The sequence below is a fragment of the Aotus nancymaae genome, unplaced genomic scaffold (assembly GCF_030222135.1).
Source record: "Aotus nancymaae isolate 86718 unplaced genomic scaffold, 86718_ANA_hifiasm-v0.15.2.pri h1tg000025l, whole genome shotgun sequence".
Lineage (NCBI taxonomy): Eukaryota > Metazoa > Chordata > Mammalia > Primates > Aotidae > Aotus > Aotus nancymaae.
This window is the reverse complement of record NW_026988438.1, coordinates 5,760,070-5,772,478: the sequence shown is the minus strand read 5'-3', so window position 1 is coordinate 5,772,478 and position 12,409 is coordinate 5,760,070. Positions and strand designations below refer to the sequence as shown.

Below are 12,409 nucleotides of genomic sequence, written 5' to 3'. Positions count from 1 at the left end.
TAACTTTGCATGGGCATGTGGAGGTATGAGATTTTAGAAAGCTGAAGGTGACACAACACCTCCATGTTCCTCCGTATCAACAAGGCATTTGCTAGCCGATTTTGATATGGGTCAACAGTCTATTCCTGGGTTATAAAGTATCGTTATATCTTTGGGGGAAAAGAAACAATTGTCAATGAACACTGCTGCTCTGAAATCAAATTTAGAACTTTCTTTTTCTTTTTTTTTTTTGAGGCAGAGTGTCGCTTTGTCACCCAGGCTGGAGTGCAGTGACACCATCTCGACTCACTGTAACCACTGCCTCCCAGGTTCAAGCGATTCTCCTGAGTAGCTGGGACTATAGGCGCACGACAATTAGGCCTAGCTAATTGTCGTATTTTTAGTAGAGACGGGGTTTCATCATGTTTGTCAGGCTGGTCTTGAACACCTGACCTCGTGATCCACCCGCCTTGGCCTCCCAAAGTGCTGGGATTACAGGTGTGAGCCACCGAGCCCAGTCTAGAACTTTTTTTACCTTTTGCCCGGAATTTAAGTCAGAGGAATCACTTTAGAGAATTCAAATAATCTCAATGTTCCTAGGTTTGAAGGAGTGAGTATTTAGTAGTTTTTATGAATTTGGACCTGTTTCTTAGACTACCTCTCAGGGGCCTTTTCTGTGAAATGGAGACAGCAATGGCGCCTTAGAAAGCGACATTGCTTTTATGTGAGGTTGGGATGGAAGTCTCCAGCACAGAGCACTGTGGTATAAACAGAGGAGTCTGGCACACACTTATTTACTTTAATCCTTTATACAAAAGAAATTAGGGTCTTAAAGGTGAAATGATAAAATGACCATAGGCAGTATCAGGAACAAAGCTGAGGTAATAAATTCTAGTTTTCCTTTATTTTTTCTTTGTTCAAAGTATTTTGAGAAAAAATAAAATAAAATAAATGGCCTGCATACCTCTGAGTGTTTTATAATGTGCTTTGTTTTGTTTGGAGCTGTGGAGGAAGAGACATTTGCTTTGTATTGGACTTTGATGGGTTGCCATTGGCTATACTTAGAAATTATGTAACAAATGAATTAAAATGTATAACATGCAATCAAGATTATACAATCTCTTAAGAACTCTGCCTTTCCTGCTTCCTTCTGCATTCCTTTTGAATAAACATTTTTAGGGTTACTACTTCATTTATTGGACTAGGTTAAACACTACTGACTTTAGAACAAGGGATCCCAACGAAGGGAAATGATGTCTTCCATTATTAGTAATACAATTACTAATGTGAAAAATGCTGTACATTAAGTATAGGCAAACTGCAACACTGAGACAGATAGAAAAAAACAGGCATTTTTCAAGGGACATAAATCAAAAGTAAAGAAGGAGATAGATTTAGAGCTGTGCTTTCAATGGCTGGGAATTTAAATTATGTTTTATCACTTAAAATTTCAGAAGTAATATGGGGATACCAGATGATAACTTAGAAATTATTGACTAAGTTAAAATAAAAAGGGTCTGTAATTATATCATCCAGAATATAACCACCGTGAACATACTGGTATATATTGTTCTAGGCATTTCCGGATTTTGAAATAGAAGTACACATAGGCATTGTCTGTAAGGTAAATATACACTATTTCATTGTTTCTTACTTCTTCTGTAATTACTAAAATTAATGACCAGTTTTCATTTTTTTTAACATGTTTAGATGTAAGTTATTTTTATTTTTCTCTAATCTTCTATTTTTTTATGTTACATACACCACATATGCTCACAAAGTTTTTTTTTTTTTTTTTTAAAGAGACGGAGTCTTGCTCTGTTGCCCAGGCTTGAGTGCAGTTGCACAATCTCTGCTCACCGCAACCTCCGCCTCCCACATTCTAGCAATTCTCCTGCATCAGCCTCCAGAGTAGCTAGGACTACAGGTGCATGCCACTGTGCCCGGCTAATTTTTTTTGTGTTAGTAGAGACGGGGTTTCACCATGTTATCCAGGCTGGTCTCAAACTCCTGAGCTCAGGCAATCCACCCGCCTCAGCCTCCCAAAGTGCTAGGATTACAGGCGTGAGCCATCACACCCGGCCTATGCCCACAAAGTTTTAAGTCAGTGACCAAATAGGGCCATATAAATATTTTCTCCTACATGTTAAAATATATAATTCAACATCATAGTTTTTGCTATTTAAAAAAGGATAGCAAAGTTTTCCTCTGAATGACTATACTAGAATTTATTTGAACACCAGAATGGTACACATTTGAGAATGTAATTAGCTGGGTGCAGTGATGCAGACCTGTAGTTCCAGCTACTCAGGAGGGTGAGGCAGGAGGACTGCTTGAGCCCAGGAGTTCAGGGCCAGCCTGGGCAACATAGTGAGACTCTTTCTCTAAATAAGTAAATAAATAAATTTTTAAAAATAAAGAATGTGAGCGATGCATTGGGGGCGTCAGGGGTGTGGCAAGGAACAGCAAGAAGAATGTGAAGAAGAAGGGTAAGTATAGCCATAAAAATTGTAAGGGGCCTTGATTGTTGTGCTAGTTACAAATACTGTAGCCCTGAACTAGTGCATGTCCATTAAACAGCTTGCCCTTTCTTACCTGATACAGTGACACCCCAAACATCTATCACATTGCACTTTCCTTTATTTGCTGATAAGTGAGTTGTGAATAGTTTCCTCTAACAATTACAGCCAATTACGGAAAAATTCGAGAAGCAACAACATTTTAACCCATCATTCAGTATCTATATCGTAGCATTTTGCCTTTTTAACTTATTAAAAGAAAATATGTATAAATGTGATATGGGATACGAGGATGAATAAAGGAGAACGAGGAAGTGGAGATACTAGCAATAAGGTTGAGCACATTTGAGAATATTTAAGTCCAGGCACGACAGCCTAGAGATACCCTGTCTACCACTGTATCTAAAAGCTAAGGTGTAGTTAGGGATCTCATAGTAACTTTTAGTCCTTTGCAAATGCTCCCTTTAATAAGGGACTTAATGGTCAAGAGAGCTATGCCAAATATGCCTTGGCTTACACTGACTTCAGCATGTGAGATGCACTGAGAGCTACCCTTTATTGGAGACTCTTATTGTGCCAGGTACAATGTAAAGTATCTCAAGTACATTATTTCGTTTAATAATCACAGCAACTTTAATGAGGTAAGAATATCACCATTTATTAGGAAAAGAATCTGCTCAAGAATGTAATCTGGTGAGAGGCTAGCATTCAAACCTAATTCCTGCCTGCATTATCTTCTACTACTGTGCAGCACTGCCCAGGGAAACCGCTGAGCGCCATCTGTGACAGCCCAGGTGATGTGCCCTGCATTGGGAAGACGGTGGTGAAAAGAAAGGAATGAAATGTATTTGAAAGGATCTGACTACAAAAGGCGAAGTGAGAGAAAAGGGAGGAATTAAAAATGACCCCAGAGTTGAGGTGAAAAAGACAGGAGGAGCAGGTAGCAACCCGTTATATATTTTGAAGGTGTGATTCAGAAACCCCAGGAAGCAACTAAAAACTGAAATCAACCTTTTCTTTTAAGGATCATGGAAGTTCTAACTTCTGAGCCAGTAAATTCTAGAGCATTGATTCTCTATGTTCTAGGAAGGTCAACAGTGCTATTTTTCGCTGCTCTAATAAGCTTCATGTAGCAACTAATCTAGTTTTTCTCAGCATTGATGACATGAAAATATGCCACCATCTATAACATGTAACTATGTTTACAAACCCTAAAATAAACAAATGATACAGAATAAAAATGTAATGTTCACAATAGGTAAATCATAAACTTGGTTCAGAGTCAAGGCAATTAGATTTGTGTACACATGCAAAGCTAAAGGGTGTGATAACAAATATCCATGTTGTATCTTCATTCATTTATTTATTGCTTTCTTCAAAAATTTTGTATTTTATTTTAAGTGTAATTCACTTGTTTTATCTCTATTCTTTTTAAAAAGCTACTTTTGGCTGGCCGCATTGACTCATGCCTGTAATCCCAGCCCTTTGGAGGCCAAGGCAGGCAGATCACCTGAGGTCAGAAGTTCAAGACCAGCCTGGCCAATATGGTGAAACCCTGTCACTACTAAAAATACATAAATTAGCTGGGTGTGGTGGCACACGCCTGTGTGGCAGGAGAACTGCTTGAGCCTGGGAGGCGGAGGTTGCAGTGAGCCAAGATCGCGCCACTGCACTCCAGCCTGGGCAACAGAGCTCGAGTCTGTCTCAAAAAAAAAAAAAAAAAAAAAAAGAGCTACTCTCAAATATTATGGGAAGCTCATTTAAAATAAAATATATTAAACTTCCACCAACCAAATAAGATCAAATATTTATTTTTAATAAATGGCTTAGGATGTCAAAGTATCAGATGATAAAACTAGGCAAGATGTGAGGCGAGGAAAAAAATGTTTTTACAAAGGAGAAAATTGAATGTCTGAATGTTTTAAGAATCCAAACAAGGAAAAAAAGTGAGAATTTAGTGTAAGATTCTTTATTGCTATAAATAAAAGCATTTCAGAATTATGTAACTGTGGACAATGCGGAATAAAAACTTCTGAAGATACATGTAATATTAATACTAAAACAATCCTTTTTAACCATGTGCAGCAACGTAGGAACTTCCAGAAAGCCTATTATTTTGTATATAATATCACTACACATTTGTCCACAATGTCTATGCATTTATACATAGAAAGGTTTGTAATACCAAAACCAAGAGCTAAGCATTTGTTAAAATACTGAAAACCTTGCTTCAGCAATGCAATGTAGTATTTAAAGTATGACGTGCAGATTACTGTGCAACATTCCAATGAATTTTAATGCTGTATTAGCTGCTCACCTTTTGCATAATTCCTTTCTCATAGTAATAGCGGAGTGAACGGCTAAGTTTATCATAGTTCATAGCGGGCCTGTTTTTCTGAATGCCCCAACGTCGGGCCACCTGCCACCAAAAGAGAATTACATTGTAGTGTTAAGTGTTAACTTATCAGCATGTTTCATAAAAATTGATTAATTAGTTAATTAATTACTTCCAAACCCACAAAAAATGTTCAAGTCAAGGATATAAGTAAAGTAGCAAAAGCTACCGTCATCTGGATTTCCTGTGTCCCGGTTTGCTTTTCTCTTTTTTTGAGATGGAGTCTCACTCTGTTGCCCAGGCTGGGAATGTAGTGGCGCGATCTTGGCTCACTGCAACCTCCGCCTCCCAGGTTCAAGCAATTCTCCTACCTCAGTCTCTCGAGTAGCTGGGATTACAGACCTGGCTAATTTTTATGTTTTTAGTAGAGATGGGGTTTCACCATGTGGGCCAGAATGGTCTCGAACTCCTGACCTGAGGTGATCCACCCATCTCGGACTCCCAAAGTGTTAGGACTACAGGTGTGAGCCACTGTGTCTGGCCTGGTTTGCATTTTAAACCAGGCGGGCAGTGATCCTTCTGAAATGCTACAATAGAATTCTTTGTTACTATTGTTTTGGATACAAAATTAAATGGAAATAAGGGAATGTTTTTACAACAGGAATGTACAGGCTACAATTCACCAAAATCACAAAGTTTCTCCTTTTGAGATATACTGTCTGTTTTTTCCTTCTTGGTTTTTCAGACAAAAACTATAAAGAGCAGCTTAGTGATCTCCTTGTAAAGGTGTTTTACTGAGGTTATGATAAACCAAAGAAAAAAAGATACCCTTCTCAATACTATAGAAAGTGAACAAGTGACAATGTGTGTAGCAGAGGAAACACTATACTAATTAATAAACCAAACTGCAAATAATTTTTATTGCCTAAAGGATCAGCAGAATAAAATTGTGGGCAATACTAAACTGGTGAATTAAGCATTCATTTAGAGAACAGTAATTGGATGCTAAAAATAAGAAGGAAGCAGGAAAGGTCACCATGTATATGAGTCCACAAACAACAATCTCTAAAGCAGAATGTCTACTTTGTTGTTTAGTAAAAAACCTCAGAGCTTTTTATTATGTGGCTTTGGAGGAGCAATGTATTAAGATAGAGTTCTTCAATAGTGCTTTGAAAAAAATCCTCTTTTCTCTATGTGTTTATATATATCCCTACCTCATCACCACCCCAGGCTAGTAAAAACATTCACAGAATAGGGTAGCTTGCTTTTGCTACCCCAGCTAAAGTCACTCACTCATTAATTTCCACTTTTTATTAGTCTGAGCAGAAACTGCAGCTGCCATGCAAACCTAGGCAACCCCAAGAGGGCATGATCTAATTGGGCTAGGGAGCGCCTTCATTTCCATAAAATTCCAAGTTGTTGCTACGTCATATATACTAAAATAGAATGCTTTTCTAAAAGATCATTCTGTCTCCCTTCACTTTGTTAGTAATAACCTTTCTCCAGACTTGTTTTTTACTACCTTTAAAAATACCAATCCTAGCGCTTTTTCTCTCAGTAATTTTTTTCTCTGAATGAAGACATAAAGTACTTTCATCACATGCATCAGTATGCTTTTTAAAGAGCAGAGAGATGTGATGTAACCGGGACAACATTACATATCCCAGCAGACAATCACAGTGGCAGGTACATCTTAATTCTCCAAAGATAAACTTAATTTTAACGTAAATCTTCTGAGAAATAGTGAATTGAAGCAGGGATGAGGGTGGTGGGGGGCAATAAGAAATGAAAGCATTTTTTAAAGAAAATCTCATTCAAAAACCTAACTATGGATATCAGTGAATCTTTAATAGGCATAGCAGCGGAAGAGCATGTAAACCTGGAGGGGATGTGAAAATAAAATATTGGTAACCCCTTAAACAATGATTTCTGAATTCATTTATAAATGATTATTTTCTAAAAACTCATCAGAAGTACCTAGAAAATAAAATCCTCACAACAACTTTAAGACAATGCTGTGGATGTCTCTGGGGGGAGAAATATGATTTTTAAACATACCACAAATGGATTTTGATGCTTATCATGCTGGTTCATTCTCAGCATCATGAGTATATTTAGGTAGAGGCGGGGTTTTAACTATATTGGCCAGGCTGGTCTCGAACTCCTGACCTCAAGCAATCCACCGCCATGATGAAACCCCGCCTCTACTAAAAATACAAAAATTAGCCGGGTACGGTGGCACTCACCTGTAGTCCCAGCTACTGGGGAGGCTGAGGCAGGAGAATCGCTTGAACCTGGGAGGCGAAGGTTGCAGTGAACGGAGATCGCACCACTGCACTCCAGCCTGGGTGACAGACCGAAACTTCGCCTCAAAAAAAAAAAAAAATTGTTTCCTGGAACAATTGCCTAGGAGTCATGGTTAATTCAAAAATAATATTTCATTATCTCAAATATCTCAGAAAAAGAGATATTAAAGATTATGTGTTTTCGAATGTTACCCAGAACACACTGAGCAGATAATCTGTGCAGGCCTGGAGTCTCAATCAATATCATTTTGAACTGAAATATAAAGAAATGAAACCCAGGCCGGGCGCAGTGGCTCACGCCTGTAATCCCAGCTCTTTGGGAGGCGGAGGCGGGTGGATCAAGAGGTAAAGAGATGGAGACCATCTTGGCCAACACAGTGAAACGCCGTCTCTACTAAAATACAAAAATCAGCTGGGCGTGGTGGCATGTGCCCGTAGTCCCAGCTATTCCGGAGGGTGAGGCAGGAGAATTGCTTGAACCTGGGAGGCAGAGGTTGCAGTGAGCCGAGATAGCGCCACTGTGCTCCAGCTCCAGCCTGGCGCCTGGTGACAAAGCGAGACGATCTCCAAAAATAAAAATAAGTAAAAATAAAAGGAAATGAAACCCATCAGTAATTTCAACAAGATGGCTTCAGAGACATCTTTCACCGACTGTGCTGACAAAGGCACCCAGTGAGCTGCTGGGCAGTAGAGGGAACAGGGTGACCACAGGCCACACAGACTGAAGAAATTTCACAAACCCTTTCCAAAGAAGAAATTTAAACAAGACCCTACAGACATTGCCTGATGGAAGTAATTGCCACAGTCAGCAATGCAGCAATCAGATATGGGATGTTTCATTTTGAACAAAAAGCCTTAGGAGACATTCAGTGCTTATTGCACAATTCCCATTGAGTTAGTTATTATTTGGAAATGCTCTACTGACTCTGAATTAACCAGCCCTTTTTTAACTTTATGAGGCTGCTACAGAAAAGTTATCTAGATGTCAGTTTGTTGTATGGAACAGATGTAATTCTACTTCTTCCATGCATTTAAAAAACTCTGTAACTCAGAATTTGATGAAACGTAATGGTCATCTGCTCAAATCTCCTACTTATTCAAATCTGAACATCATAAAAGTCAACAGCTGCTATATAAAACGGTTAATCATTTGCAAAAGAATTTTTCTTCTGAGTGGATCAAGAAATACTGGCATAATTCAGTCATTTTTTCCTATCTTAACAATATATGGCAAGAACAACAACAACAAAAAAACCCTCTGCTCAGTTTATTTTAATCACAGGTGGGGAGAAGTAACTGTTTAACTGATACAAATCCCTGTTGAATGTGCTCAGTTCCAGCATGAACCAACTCTTGCAGTGATGAACATCTTCCATGAGGTGAAGAGCACACACTCCCATTACGTGAAAGGCTTTTAAATTACTCTGTTAAATGTTTCTAGTCTCAATTTTTTAGTGCTTTACATTTTTGTGGTCTTTCACTTACATCATTTATCTATGAAAAAACTAATCTTCTTTGACGGCTAAGTTTTAAACACACTACAGCATTCAAACACCCAAACATCATCCTAGATAATGAGACTTTTCAAATTCTTATAATGATCGCTCCGTATGTGTGTGCTTGGTATGGGGCAACGGAGATACTGCAAAACTCCCAGCTAGTGCTGCCGAAATATTCATACAAACTGAAGGAGACTTCATTGTGCTAACCAGTGCCTCTTATGTCATACTTTCAGTACATTCTTGAGTCAGATAATCTTTTAAATCTTAAATTATGTAACCTTATCTTCTGGACATCAAATTAGGGCATATTATCTGATTACAATTGAATACATGGTTTAATAAAGACAGGAAATTTAAGACGGATGGACCCAGTAGTCGAGGGTGTGGATGTTCAGTGTATATGAAACTTAATCACTTCGGATTTCAAATATTTTTAAACTTACTGAATTTCTCAGTATTACTAAAGTATTTAGATTCAATACCTAATATAGTCAGTCAGAGGTATGTTAGCTAAAAATCTTCCATTGCTTTCTTGGCTGATACAAACTAAAGCCAATTTTAATAGGAGCACAGAAAGAATCCATAGCAATAAAGACATGATAATTTGATATTAACTTTACCTTTCCGTCGGATCCAAAAATGCTATTGATGATTTACACTAATAGTAAATCATCAATAGTAGCCTTAAGCCTAAAACTGGTCCTGGGAAGAATAACAACTGAGCTGAGAAATTCTTCACAGCAATACTTCATTTGTACGTGGGGAGTGGGAAAGAGAGGACAGCTGAAGTTAGTTAAAGGTGTCCTTCATTTCTTCATACAGTATTATCTCCATTCAGACTCTTCTCATTTTAGTAATTTCTTATGTGCTATTAACCTTCATCCCAACCTTCCAATGGAATATGCTGGTCCAGCTGACTCGGAACAAGTATCACTAACAAAGGAAAATGTTTCTGCCAGGCCTGTGTCTTGTAACAGACACTTAAGGGCTGAGAAATTTCCACTGTTGCCCTTGCATGCCTTTATCCCCCATGGCTGTTTTGCCCCCATCTTCTTTTGAACATGACCTTGGTCTCTAAATGCTCCTCTCTAACCCTCATGAAAAATCCAGGTTGTCCAAATAATGATTGCTAATTGGAAAGAATAATCTCTCCATCCCCAAAACCAGTTGACTTTAGCAGACATGGTTCTTCTCCCTTAAAGACCATAAAACCTCCTGCTTCTTTCTCTAATTTAGATGCTCCTTTACAAACCCTGAAGCCAGACATTCCTAAATAAAGGTGCAAATGATGCTCTGGTTAATTTTCTCCAACATCAATTTCGTAGGATTGTATTCAACTGAAAGGAATATGCACATTGGTGATTATAAAGGTAGACACGCTTTACCTTTGCACACTTTTTAATTCAGGAAGTTTCTCTAAAGTCCTAAAATGATTCAGAATACATTTTATAATATAAAATATATATATTTATATATAATATAAATGATTCAGAATACATATTATAACATGTCTGAGTGTCCTAATTAAAATCTATTAAACTAACCTCTTCAGGCTCAATCAGCTTAAATTCCATGCCTCGACCAGTCCAGGCAATAAAATGAGAATTTGAAGGGTCATCCAGAAGAGCTACCAAAAACTGCCAGAGCTGAAGTGATCCTCGCCGTTGGTATGTGGGTCCTTCCCGATACATTCCTGGCTCTTGTTTGATGTCCCCTGAATTAAAACCATTTAAAGTTTCTATTATTAGCAATATCATGCTATTTACATAAAATTTACATTAAATCAGTCACTAATATGGTCAAACCACAATCAATCACTTTATTATTATTAAAAAGGAAATACATTATTAAAAAGGAACTTAAAATAGTTAAATGGTTAAACATAGTATTAAAGAGGAATTTAAAGTAGTTAAACAGTTGAATATAAACAAGCAAGCTATACAGACTTACAGATAACTAACTACATATAACACAGGTGCAGAATAAATCCTGGGTCAATATGAATGACATACATCATTTACTTACAAAAATACTGTGGAATTACCTTTTTTAAAAATTGATTTCTTTAAAAACCATCATATTTAATCAGACTTCTTTGCTTTTATTGTTAATGCCATTACGCACTGCTCTAAGCAACGCTGAAGAGGAAATAATCAGTCTTAAGCTCTGGGCATTTTATTCATACAAATTAAATTCTGCAAAGTATCATTTATTGACCTGCTCATGACAAACTATCAAAAATTTTAATGCAAATGTTCCAAAGCAAATTTAATAGTATCCTAAACTGACTTAAGTAATCTTCACTTTATATAAATTAGGAAAATCTTGTGGGTAATTCAGGGCATACTGTATCACCATAGTACTATCCATCCTTCACAACATCACATACCTTCATACTGAAGCTACTACTTCTTTAACTGGCAACAAACAAAAATTCTCTCTTATTTTCTTTATCTCTTGTTTGTATTTCACTCACTTGAATTTAACTTGCTATTGTTTTTTCTAAAATTTCAATTTAAAAATGCATGCACCAGAGATTTCTGTAAGTATGTATTTTGAAGCACAACAAGTTGGTGTTACATTTATTTGATATTCATATTTAGTGTAAAAATCTGTTAAACAGAGCACAGCAATAAAGGTGTTAGTGCTGCAATGCTTCTGGTATAAATCTGGTCAGTGATTTTAATTTTACAATAAAAAAATACAAAGTTTTATGACGTCTAATTATTTACTTCTATCTCCAGCCACACGTCTCAAAAATAGTGGAACTGCTCACACTGGGGATTGAGTGTCTAGGGTCCTGCAAGTATATCTTTGTTTATGCATAAATTACTCTTCTCCACTAAAGAAACAATTCAGATAAAATATATCTAAGCCTATGTAGTCACACTACCTGTGAATTATAAAATAGACCAAATCGCACACTTTTTAAAAGTCAGCAGAGAGATCTATATCTCTTAAAATAATTATAGAAAGGGCAAAATTTGAAAAGCCTAAACCAAGATATAAAATGTATGAGTCAATAGCTGCTAAAAATCATGTTGTTGTTTTGGTCTCAACATGATAACACAGAAGTGTATCTTCACATTGATTTCAATGACAGTTTTATTTATCTCAGTTTTTCCTTCTGAGTTTTATAGTTTATTTTTTATGGGAGTAACTGAGCAATTATGCAGATAGAGTGAAACATTGTGAAATTTTATAGTCTCTATATTGCTTCTGCCTATAAATGTGACTGATCACACTGACCATGTGCAGTGAAAAAATAACCCCGTTTTCTTTCTTCTTGTTCTACGTTACTGATAAAATATAAGACAAACACTATCTTCCAAAAAATGTTTTATTTGTATAAAATGTAAGAGTATTTAAAAATTGAAGGGAATAATCAAGTCAGCTAGTTCTCTAAATATTAGTGTGACCTTGGCCTGTCAGATTATATTGTAATTCTGTCCATAATTTTGAGACAGTTTTCTTCCTTATAAGCCCTTATTAATTTTCAAGATCTCTGAAATATGAAGCTCATCAAACATGAAAGAAACTAACGAAGGTCATTGCAAGAATAAGAGGCCTCATAGTTTGTCTGAAGAGAAAAAGCTGTATTTTAAGAATTCTGATGCTCTGCTAATGTTGCTAAATAGTACGGTTCACCTCTCTGATACGATAAGCTTAAAACTAACACCTATTGTAGAATAAAACCAAAAATGTGATTCCTATAGGGCTTTTTTTTTTTTTTTTGACCTTGAGTGAATTTTTAAAGGGAGGCTAAAG

General features: G+C 36.8%; 1 protein-coding gene across 7 annotated transcripts in view; it reads right to left on the bottom strand.

Moving 5' to 3' along the window:
* ETV1 (ETS variant transcription factor 1) overlaps positions 1–12,409 on the bottom strand; it is a 96,060-nt gene that overhangs the window by 3,803 nt on the left and 79,848 nt on the right. For all 7 annotated transcript variants that reach the window (XM_064380357.1, XM_064380355.1, XM_064380354.1 and 4 more), the window contains 2 exons: positions 10,186–10,355; positions 4,816–4,917 (listed from right to left, as the gene is read on the bottom strand). In XM_064380357.1, coding sequence (XP_064236427.1) covers positions 4,816–4,917; positions 10,186–10,355 — 272 coding nt within the window. The remainder of the gene's footprint in view (positions 1–4,815; positions 4,918–10,185; positions 10,356–12,409) is intronic.